The sequence below is a fragment of the Saccopteryx leptura genome, chromosome 1 (genome assembly GCF_036850995.1).
Source record: "Saccopteryx leptura isolate mSacLep1 chromosome 1, mSacLep1_pri_phased_curated, whole genome shotgun sequence".
Classification (NCBI taxonomy): Eukaryota; Metazoa; Chordata; class Mammalia; order Chiroptera; family Emballonuridae; genus Saccopteryx; species Saccopteryx leptura.
This window is the reverse complement of record NC_089503.1, coordinates 313790510-313814294: the sequence shown is the minus strand read 5'-3', so window position 1 is coordinate 313814294 and position 23785 is coordinate 313790510. Positions and strand designations below refer to the sequence as shown.

The following is a 23785-nucleotide window of genomic DNA, read 5'->3' as shown; positions in this document are numbered from 1 at the left end:
AGGCCTGGTGCTGTGAGGAAAGGATGAGGCCATGAGGCCATGAAACACTAAAAGATCTCAGTACTCTCTCTTTCCTGTGCCAGCTGAGCTGGGCCCAGCAACCCCACACTTCAGTAACAGAGCAGCAAAAGATCTACCCTGTTTCCTCAAAGATAAGACATCCCCGAAAATAAGACCTAGTGTAACATTTTTCAAGCTTAGAAATATAAGGCCTCCCCTGAAAATAAGACCTAGCGCATCTTTAGGAGCAAAAATTAATATAAGACACTGTCTTATTTTGGGGAAAACATGGTAGAAGAAATCTGATCTCCTGAGAAATCTGAGCCCTCCTTTGACACCATTGATTTTCAAGGCCCTATGACTACCAGAGATCAAGCCTGCAGCAGGAAAAGGGACTCAGAGCTCAGCAGGACCTCACAGAAGCATGGAGAGCATCAGGCTACTACACGCACAGGCAACTCCTCCAACTGCCTGGCAACTGTGGAATAAAAAGAAAATGTGAGGGAGCAGATTCCCCAGTCAGAGATTAGGGTCTCAGGTTCTGGGGCCAGCCTGAGTTCAAGTCCCGCCTCCATCACTTAATAATTGCAAATATAAGTTCTTCTGCTGGACCCCGGTAAAAGGGGGCATTCAGTCTTGTGGGGACCGAAAGCTAACAGGATCTTTGCAGTTTAGATTTTTTGGGGACAGAAGTGTGGAGAACTGGCAGTAAGCTGACAGTCTGCCCAACCCCAACCCCCCACCTCACTTGCTTAGTGAAGTTGCTAAAGGCAATTTTTTTCCACACCTTTACGTTAGCTATGGTGCTGGATTTTTTTTTTTTTTTTTTTTTTTTTTTTTTACAGAGACAGAGTCAGAGAAAGGGATAGATAGGGACAGAGAGACAGGAAAGGAGAGAGAGATGAGAAGCATCAATCATTAGTTTTTTGTTGTGACACCTTAGTGGTTCATTGACTGCCAGTGACCTTGGGTCCAAGCTGGTGAGCTTTGCTCAAACCAGATAAGCCCCTGCTCAAGCTGGCGACCTGGGGGTCTTGAACCTGGGTCCTCCACATCCCAGTCTGATGCTCTATCCACTGCGTCACTGCCTGGTCAGGCTATGGTGCTGGATTGTTTATACTCATCCTATCCCCCACCTCCCTCGGAAAGACTTGAGGCAAGTTTCTTTTTATCCTTTGTTTTGTGAAGTTAAGATGTTATGTATGGTGGGGGTTTTCTGCACTTGGGAGAATTTTTTGGATGCCTTGGAAATGTGACTTTGTTTTAATGATCTCTTTGATTTGCTAATGGCCTCACTTTGCCCTATAAGTAAAGCAGGTTGGGGGATGGAGGGTTGCTTTTTTGCAAGCTATCTCTTGCGTTATAAAGAGTTGTAAAGAAACGTCCTAAGCCCATCCTTTTTCTCTTTAAGACTATTTTCTTAATTCCATGCTGTTCCCATGTTCCCACTCAGGACCTGTAATTACTAGGCAGGCTGGTTCATGGCACAGCCTGATGGGATTGAAAATCTCTGTAGTAATACTCCCTAAAACTTGCTTTTCCCATTTAACAAGAAGACTTAGAAGTATTTGCACATGTAGCGTGGATGTATCACTTAATAGTTCATTTAAATATTTACTATTAATAAAGCTATAGGTTATTTCTAATTCTGTGCTGTTAGAAACAACGAATCTAATGAAAGCTTCCCAGTATATCTTGTGCACCCATGCAAGTACTTCTCAGGAACACATATTGAGAAGCCAAACCACTAAATCAAGAGTAGATACATTTTAACTTTTAAAGATGCTGCTGAATTTCTTTCTAAAAATGCATACCAACTTAATCTCCCTTCAGTAGTGTATAACAATAACCATTCCCTCACATCCTTCCCAACATTTGAGTTTTTCAATCTTTTTAATATTAAATCTTTGAAAATAAAGTGGTTTTTATTTCAAGTTGACTTCCCTAACACTAGTTGAGTTGAATGAACATCTTTTCAAATGTTTCTTGGCCAGCCACTCTATTGCCTCAGTTAATGGGGAATTTATATCTTTGGCCCTGGCCGGTCGGGTCAGTGGTAGAGTGTCAACCTAGCATGTGGAAGTCTCAGGTTCAATTCCTGGTCAGGGCACACAGAAGAAGCGACATTCTGCTTCTGCTTTGCCCTCTCCCTTTTCTACCCCACCCTCCTTCCTTCAGCCATGGATGGATTAATTTGGGTGCGTCAGCCTAGGCGCTGAGGCTAGCTCCATGGAGCCTCCGCCTCCAGTGCTAAAAATACCTAGATTGTAAACATGGCCTCAAACAGGCAGAGCATTGGCCCCAGACGGGGGTTGCAGGGTGGATCCCGGTTTGGGCGCATGTGGGAGTCTGTCTCTGTATCTCCCCTCCTCTCACTTAAAAATAAAAAATAGTGAATTTATATCTTTTGTCCATTTTTCTTTTGGGTTGACTTATAGCAGTTCATATATTCTACTAAAAGTTATTTGTTTGTTTATATATATATATGTTGGAAATTACCTTCTCCTAGTCCGTTGCCTATCTTTCAACTTTAGTCATATAGAACTTTTAAATTTCAAGAGTCAGATTTATACTTATTTTATTTATGTTTTCCTTTATTACTTCATTGGTTTTGGTCTTCTTAAAAAAGGCTTTCCTATAGCTAGGCATGATTTTCAGTGGTTGTATAATAGTCTACTGTAATGGATATACCATAATTTATAAAATTCTCTCTCACTATTAGAAATTTAGGTTACTACATTATTTCACTAATATAAAGAATGCTGCGAAAAATAACTAAGTGTTCAACTTGATATTTATAACACATATCTTAGGGCCTTGAAAACGGACTATAATAAATGTTTATTGGATGGGGAGGGGAGAAAGGCAGAAAGCTTTTTCCACAGTCACAGAGTCACATTCAAGTTATGTTAAAAACAAATTGCAGCCTGACCTGTGGTGGCGCAGTGGATAAAGCGTCGACCTGGAAATGCTGAGGTCACCGGTTTGAAACCCTGGGCTTGCCTGGTCAAGGCACGTATGGGAGTTGATGCTTCCAGCTCCTCCCCCCTTCTCTCTCTGTCTCTCCTCTCTCTCTCTCTGTCTCTCCCTCTCCTCTCTAAAAATGAATAAATAAATTTAAAAAATACTAACATAAAAATGTATTAAAAAAAAAACAACAAATTGCAACCCAACGTCAACCAAATTATTAGGGAATAAGCCCTACAAGCTTCTCCTTTAGCCCATTTGATCAAGAGTTGACTCTGTTCTAAAATCTAGGCATGAAAGTAAAGCTTCATTTTTCCCTTAAGACTGCCCTTCCAAAGGGTGGGGTAACTACTTAAGAAAGGCCTTTAAACACATACCTGAGTCCTCCTTCTTATCCTGACTTCTGTTTTAGGATGCCACTTTGCTTGGTAAGTCTTCAGGGTTTACTTCTGAGGAGGTGGTATATGGGCCTGAGAAGCTGAGGTGGAAGGAAGTGAAACCTCACATCCAGGAGGCTGGGCTGCCACAGAATCGTGAAGTCCAGTTCTATTTCTAGAAGGAGGAGCTTCATATCTCGGAGGTGGGAGTTCATTTCTAGCTGGTGGGGCTCCATATCCTGCAAGTGGGACTCCATATCCTGCAGGCGGGACTCCATATCCTGCAGGCAGGACTCCATTTGCTGGTTGGGGGGCTCCGTATCCCAAAGGCAGAGCTTCGTATCTGGGTGGTGGGGCTCTGTATTCTGCAGGCAGAGATCCATATACCCCTGGTGGGGCTCCATATCTCACAGGTTGGGACCCATAGACAACAACTGGGTGTGCTGGGATAGGAAGAAAAAAATCAGTTACTTATTTTTTAGAGTGAATAAGGAGTAAATGAGAAGGAGGAAGGCAAAAATGATGCTGAAGCAAACTAACACAGGAAGAGAATCAGGCAGAATAATGGTAAAGGCAGGTCCTTCAACCACCACCAGTTGAAGGCTTTCTCATTTCCTGTTGTAGAGGGATTCAAGTTAACAGGAAAACAACCCTACAGTGGATGAAGTGTAGATCTGGAACACTGAATTTGCTGACTTGAAACTCCAGGCTTGCCTGGTCAAGGCACATATGAGAAGCAACTACGAATTGATGCTTTCTGTTCCTCCCTCCCTCAACCCCGCCTTTCTCTCTCTCTCTCTCAAATCAATAAATAAAATCTTAAAAAAAAAAAAAAAAACATAACAAGAAACCAAAAATAAATTCTGGGGCTGAAAAGTACAAAAACTGAAATGGAAGGCAAGCAGAATAAACATTCCAAGAATAAGAGAGGGATGAGGAGCCTACAGTTGCCTGGGTCATCTTTCAGGACAGACAGAACACTTGCTAACCCTTTCCATAGTTATGGTGAATAATGCTGCTATAACATGGATGTATGAATACCTATCTCTTTGAGGCCCTGCTTTCAATTCTTTTGGATTTATACCCAAATGTGGGATTGCTGAGTCATATGCTAACTCTATTTTTAATTTTTTAAGAAGCCTCTATACTGTTTCCTACAGAGGCTGTACCATTTTACATTCCCACCAACAGTGCACGTGTTTCAATTTCTCCACATCTGTGCCAACATTTGTTGTTTTATTTTTTCTGACAGTAGCCATTCTAATAGGTGTGAGAAAGAAAAAGTTATGTTTATATATGCCCTGACCCGATAGCTTGGTTGGTTAAAGCACTGTCTCAACACGTAAAGGTTATAGGTTCAATCCCGAGTCAGAGCACATATAGAAACAGATGAATGTTTCTGTTGCTTTCTCTCTCCCTCTGAAATCAATAAGTAAAATATGTTTTTAAAACACTTATGTTTGGCCCTGGCCGGTTGGCTCAGTGGTAGAGCGTCGGCCTGGTGTGCAGGGGACCCGGGTTCGATTCCGGGCCAGGGCACATAGGAGAAGCGCCCATTTGCTTCTCTACCCCCACCCCCTCCTTCCTCTCTGTCTCTCTCTTTTTCTCCCGCAGCCAAGGCTCCATTGGAGCAAAGATGGCCCGGGCGCTGAGGATGGCTCCTTGGCCTCTGCCCCAGGCGCCAGAGTGGCTCTGGTCCCCGCAGAGCGACGCCCCGGAGGGGCAGAGCATCGCCCCCTGGTGGGCAGAGCGTCGCCCCCTGGTGGGCAGAGCGTCGCCCCTGGTGGGCGTGCTGGGTGGATCCCGGTCGGGCGCATGCAGGAGTCTGTCTGACTGTCTCTCCCCATTTCCAGCTTCAGAAAAGTACAAAAAAAAACAAAAAAAAACTTATGTTCATACAAAAAGTTTACAGCAACTTTATTCATAATAACCAAAATCTGGAAGCAACCTAAATATCCTTAAATTTTTGAATGGTTAAACAAATTGTTATACATGTATTAACAGGAAATATTAAACAATAAAAATTTTTTTTGATATCCACAACAACCTAGATGAATCTCAAGAGACTTATGCTGAGTAAAAAAAAAAAACAAAAAAAACCTATCCCCAAAACTTAATATACTGTATGATTCAATTTATGTGGCATTCTTGAAATGGCAAAATTATAGAAATGACGAACTATTTGTTGCTGCCATGGACTAAGGAGGAGGAGGGTGTCAGGGAAGTAGGTAGATGTAGCTCAAAAAGGAAAATGAGGGATCCTTATAATGATGAAAGTGCTCTGCAATTTCATTGTACCAATGTCAATATTCTGTTTGTGATATCATACTATATAGTTCTGCAAGATGTTACCAATGGAAGAAACTAAGTAAAAGGTATAGAAGATCTCTCTGTATTATTTCTTAAAACTATACGTAAATCTACAATTATCTCAAGATAAAAAGTTTAACTTAAAAACCATACTTCCAGCCTGACCAGGCAGTGGCGCAGTGGCCAGAGCGTCAGACTGGGATGCAGAGGACCCAGGTTCGAGACCCCGAGGTCGCCAGCTTGAGCGTGGGCTCATCTAGTTTGAGCAAAAGCCCACCAGCTTGAACCCAAGGTCACTGGCTCCAGCAAGAGGTTACTCAGTCTGCTGAAGGCTTGCGGTCAGTCAAGGCACATATGAGAAAGCAATCAATGAACAACTAAGGAGTTGCAATGCGCAACAAAAAACTAATGATTGATACTTCTCATCTCTCTCCGTCCCTGTCTATCCCTCTCTCTGACTCACTGTCTCTGTAAAAATAAATAAATAAATTAAAAAAAACAACCAAACAAACAAAAAAATCCCATAGTTTCAGCAATAAACAATTCAAAAAGGAAATTAAGAAAACAATTCCATTTACAATTGCATCCAAAAGAATAAGATACCTACCAATAAATATAACCAAGGAGGTAAAAGACTTGTCCACTGAAAACTATAAAAATTTACTGAAAGAAATTTAAAAAACCTAAATGGAAAGACTTCCTGCTTTCATGGATTGGAAGTCTTAATATTAAGATAGCAATTCCCTACAAAGTGACCTACAAATTCAATGCAATCTCTATCAAAATTCCAAAGGCCATTTTTACAGAAATAGAAAAGCTAATTCTCAAATTCATATGGAACTGCAAGGGCGCATAGAGAGTCAAAACAATACTGAAAAATATATTCAAAATAGGAAGATTCATACTTCCCTATTTCAAAACTTACTACAAAGCTAGAGTCATCAAAACAATATGGTACTAGTATAAAAAAAGACATATACCAATGGAATAGAATCGGGAGTCCAGAAATAAACCTAAACCTATGACCAATTGATTTTCAACAATGATGCCAGACCATTCAATTGGGAAATAATAGTCTCTTCAACAAATGATGCTGGGGCAATGGAATTACCACATGCAGAAGAATAAAGCTGGACCCTCACTCACTCCATATACAAAAATTAACTCATAATGAATTGATAACCTAAATTTAAGAACCAAAATTAAAAAGCTCTTGAAAGTGTAGGGGTAGATCTTCATGACATTGGACTTGGCAACAGATTCCTGAATTTGATATTAAAAGCACAAGCAACAAGAGAAAAAATAGATTAAGTTTAAATAAAATTTAAATAAAACAAAAAAATTTAAATAATCAAAATTAAAAAATAAAAATGTTTAAATAAAAATTTTAAACTTTTGTACATCAAAGGATATTATCAAGAATGTGAAAGAATGAAAAAACATATTTGCAAATCCCACATATGATAAGGGATTAATATCCAGAATATATAAAGAACTCTTACAATTCAATAAAAAGATAAACTACCAGAATAAAAAATGAAAAAAGGACTTGGATAGATGTATCTCCAAAGAATATATATAAATGGCCAACAAGCACATGAAAAGATGTTCAACATCATTGGTCATTAAAGAAATGCAAATTAGCCTGACCAGGTGGCGGCGCAGTGGATAGAGCATCGGACTGGGATGCGGAAGGACCCAGGTTCGAGACCCCGAGGTCGCCGGCTTGAGCGCAGGCTCATCTGGCTTGAGCAAAAAGCTCACCAGCTTGGACCCAAGGTCGCTGGCTCCAACGAGGGGTTACTCGGTCTGCTGAAGGCCCACGGTCAAGGCACATGTGAGAAAGCAATCAATGAACAACTAAGAAGTCGCAACGCGCAACGAGAAACTGATGATTGATGCTTCTCATCTCTCTCCGTTCCTGTCTGTCTGTCCCTGTCTATCTCTGCCTCTGTTAAAAAAAAAAGAAATGCAAATTAAAACCACAATGAGATACCACCTTACATTCACTAGGTGGCTTTAATATAAGCAACAACAAAAACAAAACGGCAGCCTGACTAGGCAGTGGCAGAATGAATAGACTTGAACTGGGATGCAGAGGAACCAGGTTTGAAACCAAGGTCACCAGCTTGAGCGTGGGCTCATCCACCTTGAGTGCAGGCTCACCAACTTGAGCGTGGGGTCACGGGATCAAGCGTGGGATCATAGACATGACCTCATGGTCGCTGGCTTGAGCCCAGAGGTTGCTGGCTTAAAGCCCAAGGTCACTGGCTTGAGCCCAAGGTTGCTGGCTTAAGCAAAGTGTCACTCGCTCTGCTGTGGCCCCCGGGTCAAGGTACAGTACATATAAGAAAGCAATCAATGAACAATGAAGATGATGCAACGAAGAATTGATGCTTCTCATCTCTCTCCCTTTCTGTCTGTCCTGATCTCTCTCTCTGTCTCTGCTACCAAAAAAAAAAAAAAAAAAAAAGAACAAAAAGGCAAATAACAAGTGTTGGCAAGGATATGGAGAATGCAGGTGGGAATACAAACTGATACAGTTGCTGTGGAAAACAGTGTGGTGGTTTCTCAAAAAGTTAAACACTGAATTACTATATATCCCAGTAATTTTTTTTAATTTATTGATTTCAGAGAGAAAGGAAAGGGGAAGAAGACAAACAGAAACATCAATCTGTTTCCATGCACTCTGACAAGGGATCAAACCAATAACCTTTGCATATTGGTATGATGCTCTAACCAACCAAGCTATCTGACCAGGGCTAGCTCAGTAATTTATTTTCTTTTTTAAATTTTATTTATTAATTTGAGACACACACACACACACACATACACACACACACACACAGAAAAGCAGGGGAGGAGCGGGAAGCATCAACTTGGAGTAGTTGCTTCTCTCATGTGCTTTGACCAGGCAAGCCTGTGGTTTCAAACTGTTGACTCAGTGTTCCAAGTCGACGTCCTATCCACTGCGTCACCACAGGTCAGACTAGTCCAGTAATTTCAATTCTATGAAAACACCCAAGAGAAATGAAAATATATGTCCACACAGAAACCTATATACACATGTTTATAGCAGCTACTATTCATAATAGCGAAAAGATGGAAACAAGTGAAATGTCCATTAATGGATAAATGGATGAACAGATTGTGGTACACACATACAGTGAAATATTATTCATCCTCAAAAAAAATACAGTACTGATACATGCTACAACTTGGATGAACCTTGAAAACATTATGCTAAGTGAGATAAGCCAAGCACAAAAGATCACATGCTGTATGATTCCTTTTATGTGATATATTTGGAATAAGCAAATCCATAGAGACAAATAACAGAGTATACCAAGAGATGCTGGGAGAGGAAAATAGGAAATTATTACTTAGTGAGGAATTATGGGGTGTTTCATGGGATGATGTAAAAAATATTTGAAACTAGAGAGAGCTGATGCACCACATTGTGAATATACTAAATACCACTGAATTGTGTGTTTTTTTAATGAGAGAGACAGATAAACAGAAAGGGAGAGATAGTAAGAATCAGCTTGTGGTTGCAGCACTTCAGTTGTTCATTGATTACTTCTCATACCTGCCTTGACAAAGTGGCGGGGGCCCTCCAGCCGAGCCAGTGACCCCTTACTCAAGCCAGTGACCTTGGGCTTCAAGCCAGTGACCATGGGATCATGTCGATGATCCCATGCTGAAGCTGGCAACCCCAAACTCAAGCCAGCAACCTTGAGACTTCAGCTGCACCACTAGTCAGGCCTAAATGGTACATTTGTAAATGGTTATATGTTATGTGAATTTCAACTCAATAAAAAAAGTTTTTATAAAACATTAGCAACACGTACTTTTAGATTTTGAGTATTAAAGTGTAATACCTCTGGCCCTAGCCGATTGACTCAGTGGATAGAGCGTCAGCCTGGCGTATAGACATCCCAGGTTTGATTCCCAGTCAGGGCACACAAGAGAAGTGACCATGTGCTTCTCTCTCCCTTCCTCTTCCCTTTGTCTCTCTCTTCTCCCCTTGCAGCGAGTAGTTTGAGTAGTGGCCCCAGGTGCTGAGGATAACTTGGTTGGTACAAGCATGTCAGCCTCAGGTGCTAAAAATAGCTCAGTTGGCCCTGGCCGGTTGGCTCAGTGGTAGAGCGTCGGCCTGGTGTGCAGGAGTCCTGGGTTCGATTCCCGGCCAGGGCACACAGGAAAAGCGCCCATCTGCTTCTCCACCCCTCCCCCTCTCCTTCCTCTCTGTCTCTCTCTTCCCCTCCTGCAGCCAAGGCTCCATTGGAGCAAAGATGGCCCCGGGCGCTGAGGATGGCTCTATGGCTTCTGCCTCAGGCGCCAGAGTGGCTCTGGTTGCAGCAGAGCAACACCCCAGATGGGCGGAGAATCGCCCCCTTGTGGGCATGCCAGGTGGATCCCTGTCGGACACATGCGAGAGTCTTGTCTGACTGCCTCCCAGTTTTCAACTTCAGAAAAATAAAAAAATAAAAAAGATAGCTCAGTTGATTCAAGCATTGCCCCAAGCAACAGTTGCCAGGGGGATCCCCATCTGGTCAGGGTGCTTGCAGGAGTCTGTCTCACTATCTCCCCTCCTCTCACTTAAAAAAAAAAGAGAATATAATAAGCCCAGGCATTGAGGTAAGTATTAAGGTTACAAATAAGTATCCTTCAGTTGTATACAAAACTAAAAGCCAATGGACATCAGTCATGCTCCAAGAAGAACCCAAGAAAAGGGCCCATATTTTGGGGTCAGTTGGAAGCCTATTAGAAGACCCTTTGTGGCCTACAAATAGGCATTGGACAACATTTGAAAATCAATACTCTATCACCTCCCAGAAACATGACTCAGCAGCTGTGGACAGGCACAACTGTTAAAAAGGCACAGGGAATATGGCCAGATAGCTTGGCTGGTTAGACTAGAGAATCATCTGGAAACACAAAAGTTACAGGTTTGAACCCTGGTCAGGGCACATATAGGAACAGATTGATGATTCTGTCTCTCTCTCTTACTTCTTCTCTATATATAATCAATAAATAAAAATTTTTAAAAAGAAAAAAAAGGGCACAAGGCATAAAGCTCAGGGCTGGAGTCATTAGTGAGGTTGAAGGGCATGGTTCAAGCTTGATGGCTATGCTTGTGTGAAATGGGAAGGGTGAAGTGAGTAAAAGCACATTTTCTGTTCAGGCTGGAAGCAGGAGGTGACTGTTTCCACCAATGGGAGTTGCCCAACTATGTTTCGTATTTGTATATTGCAATTAAAAATAAGCCCGAAAGTTGCTAATTTGCCATTGGTTTCAGTCTGGAAATGAAGTCATGGATTCAACTATTTTCCAAGCTCCAAACCTCTGAGGCTGAAGGCAAGTTAGAAGTGAATGGGTCTTTGGGCCCCGGGGGGTACTTTTCCACCTCCCAGTAAGAACCTCCTTGCCATTCCTTACCTGCACAAGGCATCCTTTGGTTGCACACCATGCTCCCCTGCCCAGTAATGATAAACAATCCTGGAGCACCGAACCAGTCATTTATACTTCCAAGTGGAACTCCATGGGCAGCTGAGAAGACAAATTTGGCAAAATAGGAACTCTAAGTCTTTTAAAGTCAGATGCATAGCAGCTATCAACCAAATAATGAACAGAATATTAACTATCACTTTACTTGAGTATCCAACAAAGTTCCCAGGATACAAGATAAAAAATATACACCATGTTGTCCTGAACCCTACCGCTTCTTGAGGGCAGAGACTGGCTTATTTGCCTGTGCTTATTCAGATCTTGTATAACACCAATCATGATAGGTATTCAGAAAGAGTTTCCAAGTGAGAAATTCTATCAAGTTGGCAAGATACATCCATTGAAGACCAATTTAATTGCTGTGTAGTACAGTAGAAAGCCCTTCTGTTTGTCTTCCTCTGCATCTCTTTTGAGGACACTTGTGATGGCATTAGGGGCCCACCTAGCTAATCAAAGGTAATCTCATCTCAAGATCCTTAAATTAATTACATCTGCAAAGACTTCTTTTTACAAATAAGGTTAACATTCACAGGTTCTGAGGATTAGGACATGAATATATCTTTAGGAGTCATTATCAGTCTACCACACTAATTTCTGGTCATATGGCATACAAAGAGAAGTAACGTACACCACCTCCAGGCTTGGTACGTGAAAACTGCCCAGGTAAGATCTCCTCTCTTCCCACTCTGCTGACTATCCAACCTATCCAACAGGCCATGGAATTCAGGTATCAGGGATGGCAGAGATACTATTACCCTGGGTCCCTGAAGGGCTATGTGGAACAGATTCCCCTTTTAGCCCTACTGATTGGCTTTTTTTTTTTTTTTTTTTGACAGAGACAGAGAGAGACAGAGAAAGGGACAGATAGGGACAGACAGAGGAAAGGAGAGAGATGAGAAGCATCAATTCTTTGTTGTGGCTCCTTAGTTGTTCATTGATTGCTTTCTCTTATGTGCCTTGATGGGGGGCTACAGCAGAGTGAGTGACCCCTTGTGCAAGCCAGCGACCCTGGGCTCAAGCCAGCAACCATAGGGTCATGTCTATGATCCCACGCTCAAGCCAGCAACCCTGCACTCAAGCTGGTGAGCCCATGCTCAAGCTGGTGAGCCCATGTTCATGCCAGTGAGCCCTTACTCAAGCTGGTGAGCCCTTGCTCAAGTCAGATGAGCCCGCACTCAAGCTGACAACCTCGGAGTTTTGAATCTGGTCCTCTGTGTCCCAGTCTGACGCTCTAGCCACTGCACCACCTGGTCAGGCTTAAAAATTTTTTTCTTAAAGATTTTATTTATTCATTTTGGGAGAGAGAGAGAGAAAAGGAGGGGAGGAGCAGAAAGCATCAACTCGCACATGCGCCTTGACCAGGTAAGCCCAGGGTTTCAAACCGGCGACCTCAACATTCCAGGTTGACACTTTATCCACTGTGCCACCCAGGTCAGGTGCTGACTGGCCTTTATATAAGCAGTAATATCTACTATCTTAAGTCATTAATAATTTGAGTTTTATCTGATTCAATAACTAGAATCATTTTAAGTAATTCACTATAAATCTAAAGTTGTCCTCCTTACCCCTATAAGTCTCCTTTTCAATATCCTACTTGTAACCCTTCCCAGAAGAAGTAATTATTTTATTCACTTACATATTTGCTTATTTTATATATCACTCTCACTAGACTAAGTTTAACAAAGGCAGGGACCATGTATGATTTGTTCACTGTTGTGTTCCCAATTGTCTCACCTAGTGTTTAGCACAAAATAGGTATTCAATATACATTTTTGTTTTGTTTTATTTTTTTATTAAGTGAGAGGCAGAGGGGCAGAGAGACAGACTCCCACATGCAGACCGGGATTTACCCGGCAAGCCCCCTATGGGGCCATGCTCTGCCCATCTGGGGCTGCTGTTCCATTACTCGGCAACTGAACTATTTTAGCTCCTGAGGTGAGGCAATGGAGGCATTCTCAACACCCGGGGACAACTTGCTTGAACGAGCCATGGATGCAGGGGGTTGGGGGGAGAGAAGGGAGATGGGGAGGGGTGGAGAAGCAGATTGTTGCTTCTCCTGTATGCCCTGACCAGAATCGAACCCAGGACTTCCACACATTGGGCCAACGTGCTACTACTGAGACAACCAGCCAGGGACACAATGGGAAAAAAAAGATAAAGAAAATGTGGGAAGTGTTAATAGGTGAATCTAGATAAAGAGTCCATGAGAGCTCATTGTAATATTCTTGTAATTTTTCTATACATTAAAAAAAAATAAAATGTTTAATAAGAGAGAAAGAGTAGTTTAAGGTTCAAAGTCCAGCTCCAGTGCTTACTAACTGTGTAGCCTTGGGAAATCATGTAACGTATCACTGACTCAGTTTCCCCAGCTATAAGCTGGGGATAATGACAGTACCTACATCATAAGGTTTTTGTGAGAATTAAATAAATTTACACAAGTAAAGGGCTTAGAACACTCCAGTTCATGGTAAGCATTCAATGAATAGTAGGTAGTATTATTAGATCTAAAATTAAACGCATTTCCTCTCTAATTTACACTGTCCCTTATTTTCTTTTCTTTTCTTTTTTTTTTTTTTTTTGTGTGACAAAGATAGAGAGAGAGAGTCAAAGAGAGGAACAGATAGGAACAGACAGACAGGAAGGGAGAGAAATGAAAAGCATCAATTCTTCATTGCAGCACCTTAGTTGTTCATTGATTGCTTTCCCACATGTGCCTTGACCAGGGGGCTACGGCAGACCGAGTGACCCCTTGCTCAAACCAGCAACCTGGGGCTCAAGCTGGTGAGCCTTGCTCAAACCAGATGAGCCTGTGTTCAAGCTGGTGACCTCGGGGTTTCAAACCTGGGTCCTCCGCATCCCAGTTCAACATTCTATCTACTACGCCACCTCCTGGTCAGGCTGTCCTTTATTTTCTTGACCATGGTATATAGCATCATGATCCAGCCAATATTCTAAGCTGGAAATTTCACTCCATCCCTCTGGGTGTCCCAGCACTTTGTCCATGACTCTGTGACAGCGCAAACCATAAGACAGGACCACATATGTCTGTCTCCACTAGACTGTGTTCATCTCAGCTAGACTGAGGTTGGGAATGGAAGGCAAGGGAGAAAGAGAAAGAGATTCCCAGATACAACAAACATCACAATGGCTCAGCAATAAGAGAACAAGGCACAAAGAAATCCAGTTGGTTGGAGCACAAAAGGTGAGAGAGTAAAGAGCATGGAGTGAAGCTGGACTGAAAAATAAACCATAAAAAAATTATTTGTATTCAAAGTTTGAAAGAGTTCTCTGGTATATCCAGTTGAGGAGTGCTATATGGCTTGACAGTACCTCTTCCTTCCTCTCATTGAAGATGGGGACTAAGCCTAAGAGAGACAAAGGCAAAGCCAGAGAAAAGAGATGACAAAAAAGGCATGTCATGGGAACAGGAGCTAAGGCAGCTCCCAGACATGAAAAAGAGACTAGTCAGTGATATCTGAGACCAGCATTTAGATGGATGAAAGACTGTCAAGTACAATTCAGGTGTCTGATTATAAGCCCCCACTAAATTGCAAACTCATTCCAGACAGAGAGGGACTGTATAATCTTTGTGTTCTCAGCATGTATTATTGTACTCGGCACATAGTAGGCAGGCTTAGGACATGCCTGCTGAATACATGGGCAACTACCGAGTGCCCAATCACAGAGGCCAGAGATTTCTGACTGGGTAACAGTCCTACTTCAATCCCACAAGCCTAAACATCCCGAAGTGCTTATAGCTAGCTTCAGCATTATTGCTCACCAGCAGAGGCAGCTTTCATCATCAACTCGAAAAACACAATGGCACCTCCTCTTCTGAAGGCTAATTTAAAAGTAGCCTGTCCTTCCCAGCCACCTGGGGGAAGAAATGGTACCAAGTAAGAGGCAGGCTGGCATAGCTGGTAACTGAAGGACTGCCACAAACACTGCGAGAAGCATTACCCAAAGAAGCAGGGCAGCTTTCTTTCATTTGAATTCCAACATAAGCCAAGTTTGAATCTTAAAACCTTCTGGAAGCTTTTAAGATAAAAAAAACCAAACACACCAATTCTGAGTGTAAACACTTACCATCTGGATCTGCCTGAATGGTTCCTTTAATGTAGTTGGGGGCAAAGACTGGTTGTTCAACAGTGCAGTTCCTCATCAGATCAAATGGCATCATAAAAGAAAGCATGGGATCACTGATTGAGTGGGAAGTCACATAGATCACCTAAGAGAAGAAAGAATCTTTGGAAAAGGAATGCAATTTGTCCATGAATGGAGACATATAAAAGCAATTCTAAGGTCAAGGTTGCTTTGACATCCTGGCCTAACTGAGAAGTATCACCCATTTTCTTCCATTGTTCTTCAACATGGAAAATCTCAAAGTGCACATGTTTTAAAACACTTCGAAACTCAATGGTTAACCTCTCTCTGTTTTAAGGAAAACAAATGTAGAGTTAATCAGATCAAAGTAGGAGTAGAAATAGAAATTACCCGGTATGAAGTGAGAAACAACATTCCCCTCTTTGTGCCGCTAAAGAGATTGGATCCCTCTGGCTGCTGCAGGAAAGAGAGGTCCACATCAGGACACTGCTTCAAGACACTGCCGAACAGAAAGGGCGACAGCACACAATTTAGAAGAGTGACAAACATAAAGCCCTTAGCACAGTTCCTAGTCTGCAGCAAACACTAAATAAATTGTAGTTGCTGCTACTACTTCCATCTTTATTAACATAAATGGAATTTAAATGATTTTATTATCGGATAATTCATACTTATTCTTCTCCCTCTTTTTCTTTGGATTCTTTATCTTATCAAAGCAACTTGTATTCTTACTGTTTATTAATCCTTATACTTCTTGTGTAGTAACTTTCAGGCACTGTGCTAATGGAAAATTCAAAGGTAAGGCATGCAGAGTTCTCAAGAATGCTCTGACATGTTGCTCCTTCTGCCTTCCATGTTATTCCTTCACTCTTAACTGGAAAAAAACTTGGATTCATTCTATTCTCACTCATAGAATCTTACTAGGCTTTTTTTCTTTCTTAGTTACCACTACATGTGTTGATTTGTTCAATGTCTTTCCTAATGATATTAGAGACGATATCTGCCTTCTTTGCCACTATCATCTTAGTACAGGTGGATGCAACTAAATATTTTTGAAAGAATGAGAAAATGAAAACATGAACACAGTAATAACACAAGCAATATATGACATACAATAAATGGCAACTAAATGGAATGAGAGATTAGTTTCGGTAGAAGTAATTAGGAATGACTTTATAGGCCCTGGCCGGTTGGCTCGGCAGTAGAATGTCAGCCCAGTGTATGGATGTTCCAGGTTCAATTCCTAGGCAGGGCACACAGGAGAAGTGATCATCTGCTTCTCTACCTCTCCCCTTCTCCTTTCTTTCTTTCTTTCTTCTCTCTCTCTCTCTCTCTCTCTCCCTCTCTCTCTCTTCCTCTCTTTTCCTCCTGCAGCCATGGCTCGGTTGGAGCAAGCTGGCTCCAGGTTCTGAGGATAACTCTATGGCTTCGCCTCAGGCACTAAAATAGTTCAGTTGCCTAGCAATGGAGCAACAGCCCCAGATGGACAGAGCATTGCCAGGTAGGGGGCTTGCCAGGTAGATCCCAATTGGGGTGCATGTGGGAGTCTGTCTCTCTGCCTCCCTGCTTCTCACTTTAAGAAAAAAAAAAGAAATGACTTTATAGAAAGGTTGAAATAATGAGCTGCTTCTTAAGGGGTGAATACTGTTTCAGTAGACAGAGGTGAAGATAGGGGACAATCCTGATGGGAGCCAAAAAAGCATGAATGGAGGTGCAGGAGCAGCATTAGTAGACGTATGCAATAGAAAGCAAACTATATACTTGGGAACAGCTCACTTATGTGGATTATCAAAACCATGTAGAAGTAAGATTAGAAGGAGTAGTGAGATGAAGCTGGAAAGCCATGCTGGAAGTAGAACTTGGAGATATCATTTGATAGGCAAAGGCTGTCTCCACAGGGTAGTCACATGATCAAGGAGGTGGTGGTATATCCAGCGACTAGTTTAAGAGTTCCTAAAATAGTACTGATGTGAGAAAATAAGAACTGCAACTAGAGCAGGTGAGTGGGCTTTAAAAAGTCTTTTTTAATGACTATGAAAATATAGGGTGTCAGCAAAAATAAAGGAATAGGGAACTCTAAAAGTCAGTCCAGAACTCTTAAATCAAAAGCTTACAGCAACTAGGAAGATGTTTAATCAAGAAAAAGTCATAGGTCAATATCCCTAAAAAATCCTGATGCAAAAATCCTCAACAAAATACTAGTCAACTGAATATAACGGCACACCAAAAGGATTCTATACCACAACCAAGTGGGATTTCTTCCTGGAATGCAAGGCTGCGTCAACACATGAAAATCAATTAATGGCCTGACCTGTGGTGGCGCAGTGAGTGAAGCATCAACCTGTAATGCTGAGGTTGCCGGTTCGGAACCCTGGACTTACCAGTCAAGGCACATTCAACAAGCAACCAATGAACAGCTAGAGTGAAGCAACTACTTCTCATCTGCCCCCCCCCACCATCAAATCAATAAATAAAATCTTTAAAAAAAAAAAGGAAGGAAAGAAGGGAGGGAGAGGGAGGGAAGAAGAAAGAAAGGAAGGAAGAAAGGGAGTAAGGAAGGAAATATAATAAAAATAAAACTACAGTTCTGACCAGATGACTCAGTTGGTAGGTAGGAGCATCCTCCTGATTTGCTGGTTTGATCTCATCAGGACACACACAGAAACAGATCGATGTTTCTCTCTCTCTCTCTCTCTCTCATCTCCTACCTCTCTCTCTAAAATCAATAAATAAATTTTAAAAGATAGAACTACAATATGATTCAGCAATCCCACTTCTGGGTATATATTCAAAGGAAATGAAAAACAGGATATGAAAGAGATTTCTGCATTGCTATGTTCATTGCAACATTACTTACAATAGCCAAAATACAAAAATAAAAAACAAAACTGTCAATGAATGAATAAATAAAAAAGATGTCATACGTATACCATCTTTTTTGCTCCATAAGACGCACTTTTTTCCCCCAAAAGTGGAGGGGAAAATGTCTGTGCATCTTATGGAGTGAAAAATACGGTATTTTATTAAATATTTCAACACACCATTTGGTTCAGAATATTTTTTTTCTTATTTTCCTCCTTAAAACACTAGGTGTGTCTTATGGTCAGGTGCATCTTATGGAACGAAAAATATGGTATATATTACATATATAAATATGTATATAGATATTACATATATATACAGTGTGTCCGTAAAGTCATGGTGCACTTTTGACCGGTCACAGGAAAGCAACAGAAGATGATAGAAATGTGAAATCTGCACCAAATAAAAGGAAAACTCTCCCAGTTTCATGCCTGTTCACTGCAGTTTGATGTGGGCTCACGCACAGATTTTTTAGGGCTCCTTAGGTAGCTATCCCGTATAGCCTCTACAGACTCATCACTGACTGATGGCCTACCAGAACGGGGTTTCTCCACCAAACTGCCGGTTTCCTCCAACTGCTTATCCCACCGAGTAATGTTATTCCTATGTGGTGGCGCTTCGTTATAAACGCGCCGATATTCATGTTGCACTTTGGTCACAGATTCTAATTTAGTGAGCCAAAGAACACACTGAACTTTCCTCTGTACCATCCACATCTCGACTGGCATGGCCGTGGGCTGCTCCGCCGTATACACGATGTTACATCATCATCTGTGCATGCGCACATGCTGCCACATCATCCTACAGAAACTGGGAGGGTTTTCCTTTTATTTGGTGCAGATTTCACATTTCTATCGTCTTTTGTTGCTTTCCTTTAACTGGTCAAAAGTGCACCATGACTTTACAGACACACTGTATAAAGGAATACTATTCAGCCATGAGAAAGAAGGAAATCCCATCACATGCTACCACATAGATACATAGATGAATGAAGAAAGAGAAAGACAAATACTGTATGATCTCACTTATATGTGAACTCTAAAAAGAAAAACGAAAAAGTCAAATGCATAGCAGCAGAGAGTAGAACAGTAATTACCAGGGCTTCAGGGGTTGGGGGAATGGAGAGATGTTGGCCAAAACATACAAATCTGTAGTTATGTAGGACAAATAAGTTTAGAGACCTAATATACAGACATGATGACTATACTTAGTAATATTGTATTGAACACTGGAAATACACTAAGAGAATAGATTTCAGGTGCACTCATCACATAGAAAATGGCAACTAAATGAGAAATATCTTGACTGTAGTGAGCATTTCCCTATGTATATGTAATATCAAACCATGTTGCACACCTTAAAGATTTACGTTTTATTTTTTAATGATAAAAAAGATAAATTTTCTGTTGTTTTCAAACTTAGTAAAAATGGAGAAAATTTATGAACTAGGAAAATTTGCCAAGGACATATATGTAGCCAATAACCACAGAAAAAAGTAAGTTCACTAGCAATAAAAAATGTTTAAAGATTCCATTATTCACATGTTGGACTAGCAGATACCAAAGATTAACACCAGGTGTCGGCAGGGGTGTGGTGAAATGGGTACTCAGAGTATTGAGAAGAATGTAAATTAATAAAATTCTGTAGGGTGATTTTGCAAAAAAAAAAATATTTCTATAAATATTTATGTATTTTGACAGAAATTTTTATATTTTAAATATGTATCTTAAATATTTTTAAAAATTTTAAGGGTATTTTTTATTGGTTGGTTTTAGAGAGAGGAGAGAGAGAGAGAGAGATAAGGGGTGAGTAGAAAGCATCAACTTGTAGTAGTTGCTTTTCATATGTGCCTTGACCAGGCAAGCCCAGGGTTTTGAACCCGAGACCTCAGCATTTAAATATTTTTTTAAAAGTCTGTGTCCTTGGTCTGGCCTGTGGTGGTGCAGTGGATAGAGTGTTTACCTGGAATGCTGAGGTTGCCAGTCTGAAACCCTGGGCTTGCTGGGTCAAGGCACATATGACAAGGAATCAATCAATGAACAACTAAAGTGAAGCAACTATGAGTTGATACTTCTCATTTCTGTTTCCTTTCTCTTCTCTCTGTAAAAATCAATAAATAAAATCTTTAATAATAATTTTAAAAGCATAGAATTTTTTAAGTCTATATCCTCTGATCCCAATTCCATTTTCAGGAATATATTCCAAAGAAACATTTTGACAGGTGTACAAAGGGAAGTTTTCAGAAATGTCCTTTAAAGCAATATTTAGGTAATGATAAATTAAAACTAGAATACCTTAGATAGGGGCTTGAGCAAAAATTTATATCAGTCATTGAAAATAATAACATATATATAGATATTAGAAAGCACTCTCAATATATTTGGTAAATGAGAAAACAAGTTACAAAGCAGTGGGGGGGGGGGGTTGTATTTTTTCCATAGAGGAAAGTACAAAAGGATATATAACAAAATGTAAACAGCACTGGATGTTGGAATCTGGGGTAATTTAAGTTTTTTTCTTATTTTTCTACAGTAAATAGTATGGTTTTAACTGCACAAGTATTAGAATATGTGTTGTTGTTTTTTTAATTTAAAAAAAACCCTCAGTGACTTCCCTTTTTACAAGTAGAGTCTGGCTATTACATTTGTGACTTCTCAGCTGGGACCGGAAAAACACCTCCACCAAACAGCCAATCTGATGAAGTTCTCAATTGTGCACTGTGAATAGGCAGGAGAAGTCAAAATATAACCAACCTTCTCCCTCTCAAGGTATTTCTTTAAAGTACATAGTTTCTATCCCGGAAGCCACAGCCCCCACAGGGCCTTCTTTGATACGGAGAAAGCAGAGCAGCTTTGTGAGGGACAGCGGGAATAGGGGCGTTAACTCACAATGCCTATGGTGAAACCCAATGACAGCTCATGCACTAGGCACTGACCCTGTAATGTGGGGCAAATGACGTTTCTTTGTTTCAGTTTCTCGCCTGTGAAATGAGGGTACTACTAATCCTTATTGTGTACACAGCCGTTTTAAGTATAAAACTCTTAAAACAGGGGCCTGACCTGTGGTGGCGCAGTGGATCAAGCCTTGACACGGAATGCTGAGTTCGCCCGTTCAACAACCTGGGCTTTCCCCGTCAAGACACATATGGGAGTTGATGCTTCCTGCTCCCCCCCCCCCATTCTCCCTCCCTCCCTCCCTCCCTCCCTCCCTCCCTCTCTCTCTCTCTCTCTCTCTCTTTCTGTCTCTTTTCTCTAAAATGAATAAAAATAACTTTAAAAAAACCCTCTTAAAACAGGGTTTGGGTATGATTAAGAATTCAAGAGCATGGCCTGACTAGGTGGTGGCGCAGTGGATAGTGTCGGACTGGGATGCAGAGGACCCAGGTTCCAGACCCCAAGGTCGCCAGCTTGAGCCTGGGCTCATCTGGTTTGAGCAATGCTCACCAGCTTGGACCCAAGGTCACTGGCTCCAGCAGGGGGTTACTCAGTCTGCTGCAGCCCCACGGTCAAGGCACATATGAGACAGCAATCAATGAACTAAGGTGTTGCAACGAAAAACTGATGATTGATGCTTCTCATCTCTCTCCGTTCCTGTCTGTCTGTCCCTATCTATCCCTCCGACTCTCTGTCTCTATAAAAAAAAAAAATCAAGAACATGGATTGGACCCCAATTCGAAGGACCATAAAATTGGTTATTAAAAAAAAAAAAAAAAGCTTTGTCCCCTGCCTCCAATGGACAAACAGAAAAGCAGAGAAACACTGGTAGGTAGACTGAATGAGAAGTCATCCAAACGCCGGATGAGAAGTGCTTCGTGGCAGAGTCACAGGCACACAGGACAAAGTGCTCTGGGCCAGTGTACACGAGGGCATCGCGTCAAAGAGCGAGCAATCATCTTTTACTACAAAAATGAAGAAAGCGCCCTGACCGGTTGGCTCAGTGGTAGAGCGTCGGCCTGGCATGCAGAAGTCCTGGGTTCGATTCCCAGCCAGGGCACACCGGAGAAGCGCCCATCTGCTTCTCCACCCCTCCCCCTCTCCTTCCTCTCTGTCTCTCTCTTCCCCTCCCGCAGCGAGGCTCCATTGGAGCAAAGATGGCCTGGGCGCTGGGGAGGGCTCCTTGGCCTCTGCCCCAGGCCGTAGAGGGGCTCTGGTCGCGACAGAGCGACCCCCCAAGAGGGGCAGAGCATCGCCCCCTGGTGGGCAGAGCGTTGCCCCCTGGTGGGCGTACCGGGTGGATCCCGGTCGGGCGCATGTGGGAGTCTGTCCTACTGTCTCTCCCGTTTCCAGCTTCAGAAAAATACAAAAAAAAAAAAAAAAATGAAGAAAGCAGCGGAGGTCCTTCAGGAGCAAGGGAGGAGACACAGCCGTGGCTAGCCCCGTATATCTATCTGTCAAGGAAATAGTTGGGGGAAGGAAGCATCCAGAAAAGATCTGGACACCAGCAGTTGGAGCTGTCTTGATGATCTTTCCGACAAACACTTTCCTAGAGACAGCCTCAGTCTCACCTGAGCGCAGCACCGGGGATCGGGGCCACACTGCTAGGCGACCGCAAAGGAAAACGGGGGGAGGGGGACAATCGGAGCAGAGAGGAGCTTGGCGGTGAGATAAGGACTCTGAGAAGCTGGGGACAGGGGAGTTAATGAGGGGAGTCGAGGCTTGAAGTGAGAAGATGCAAACCCACTCCCTCCGGATTAAGCCTGCTGGCGGCCAGAGGGGCGAGCAGCGACACTGCCGGCATCGCGCAAAGCACCCTGCGAGGCCTCCTGAGCGCCGTCCTTCTCAGGCGGCTCTTCTTTCTTTCGGTCCCGATCTTTTCCATAAAGATCAGGCTTCTCCCCCTTGGCTGGGGCCAAGCAGAAAGGGGGCTTTGGGAAGTTCTCAAGAGTAAGAGAGGCCCCTGACAGTTCGGGATCTTTCTAGAACGATCCACACACATGCCTCTTCCGTCTCCCCACCCGCCCCACGTGCAAGGCCAAACGCTGCTTCCCGTGCCACCTCCACATCCAGTAACACCCGTGAGGCGGCGCACACGCACTAACGTCGGAGGCGGAGCTAAGCGTGAAGCGCTGGAAAAGGCGGGAAAGCCTTTGATTTGCTGAGAGTTGCAAGCCTCCAGCTCTACCCAGTCGGTCTCCTCCCTCCTCTGGCAGCATCCCGGGCTTCCCTTCAGGCACCTTTCGCCGTAAGGAATGACAACCCCTCGGCGGTTTTCAGTGTGGTTCTGGTTCACCGCCATCTTGCTCCGGGCCCTTCCTGCTGCCCCTCAGATGGGAAGGGGCGGGGCCTGCGCCAAGCTGTGGGGCGGGGCTCTAAAGCGGAGGGCGGAGATTATGGCGCAAAGTCAAAATGAGTGGGCGAGGCCACTGGCCACGTTGGCCAGAGGACCAGGTGGCGTCAGGGTTGAGACAGTGCCTGACCAGGAAGGGGACGAGTCCAGGGAATTGACTCCACCACCAGGGCCCAGAGCGGTGAGTGATAGGTGAGTGGCCTTCTTGAGCCACACCTGCCAGATTGGTCACTGCATTATCAGCATGAATTTGAACTGGTTCTATCTGAAATCAAAGTTAAAAGCAGGAGTCCTCCTTGGCCCGGGTCAGGAAGCTCCTAGCCTTAGGAGAAAGAATTCAAAATGATTTCTCCCGTCTAAGATGAAAT

General features: G+C 42.6%; 1 protein-coding gene across 1 annotated transcript; it reads right to left on the bottom strand.

Moving 5' to 3' along the window:
• Positions 1-371: 371 nt before the first annotated feature.
• On the bottom strand, positions 372-23366 carry WBP2NL (WBP2 N-terminal like). Its single transcript, XM_066360276.1, has 8 exons — positions 23305-23366; positions 15660-15768; positions 15252-15393; positions 14947-15039; positions 11097-11207; positions 3732-3787; positions 3473-3625; positions 372-377 (listed from the first exon to the last, which is right to left on the bottom strand). Exons 1-8 carry the CDS (start codon positions 23364-23366, stop codon positions 372-374), a joined length of 732 nt encoding a protein of 243 aa, XP_066216373.1.
• Positions 23367-23785: the final 419 nt, after the last annotated feature.

Coding starts and splice junctions, on each gene's coding strand:
- WBP2NL (XM_066360276.1), bottom strand. CDS start 23,366: ATGGCGGTGAACCAGAACCACACTGAAAACCGCCGAGGGGTTGTCATT. Junction 15,769..23,304: donor GTCATTCCTTACGGCGAAAG/GTGCCTGAAGGG, acceptor TCTGTTCGGCAG/TGTCTTGAAGCAGTGTCCTG. Junction 11,208..14,946: donor GATGAAAGCTGCCTCTGCTG/GTGAGCAATAAT, acceptor TTGTCTTCTCAG/CTGCCCATGGAGTTCCACTT.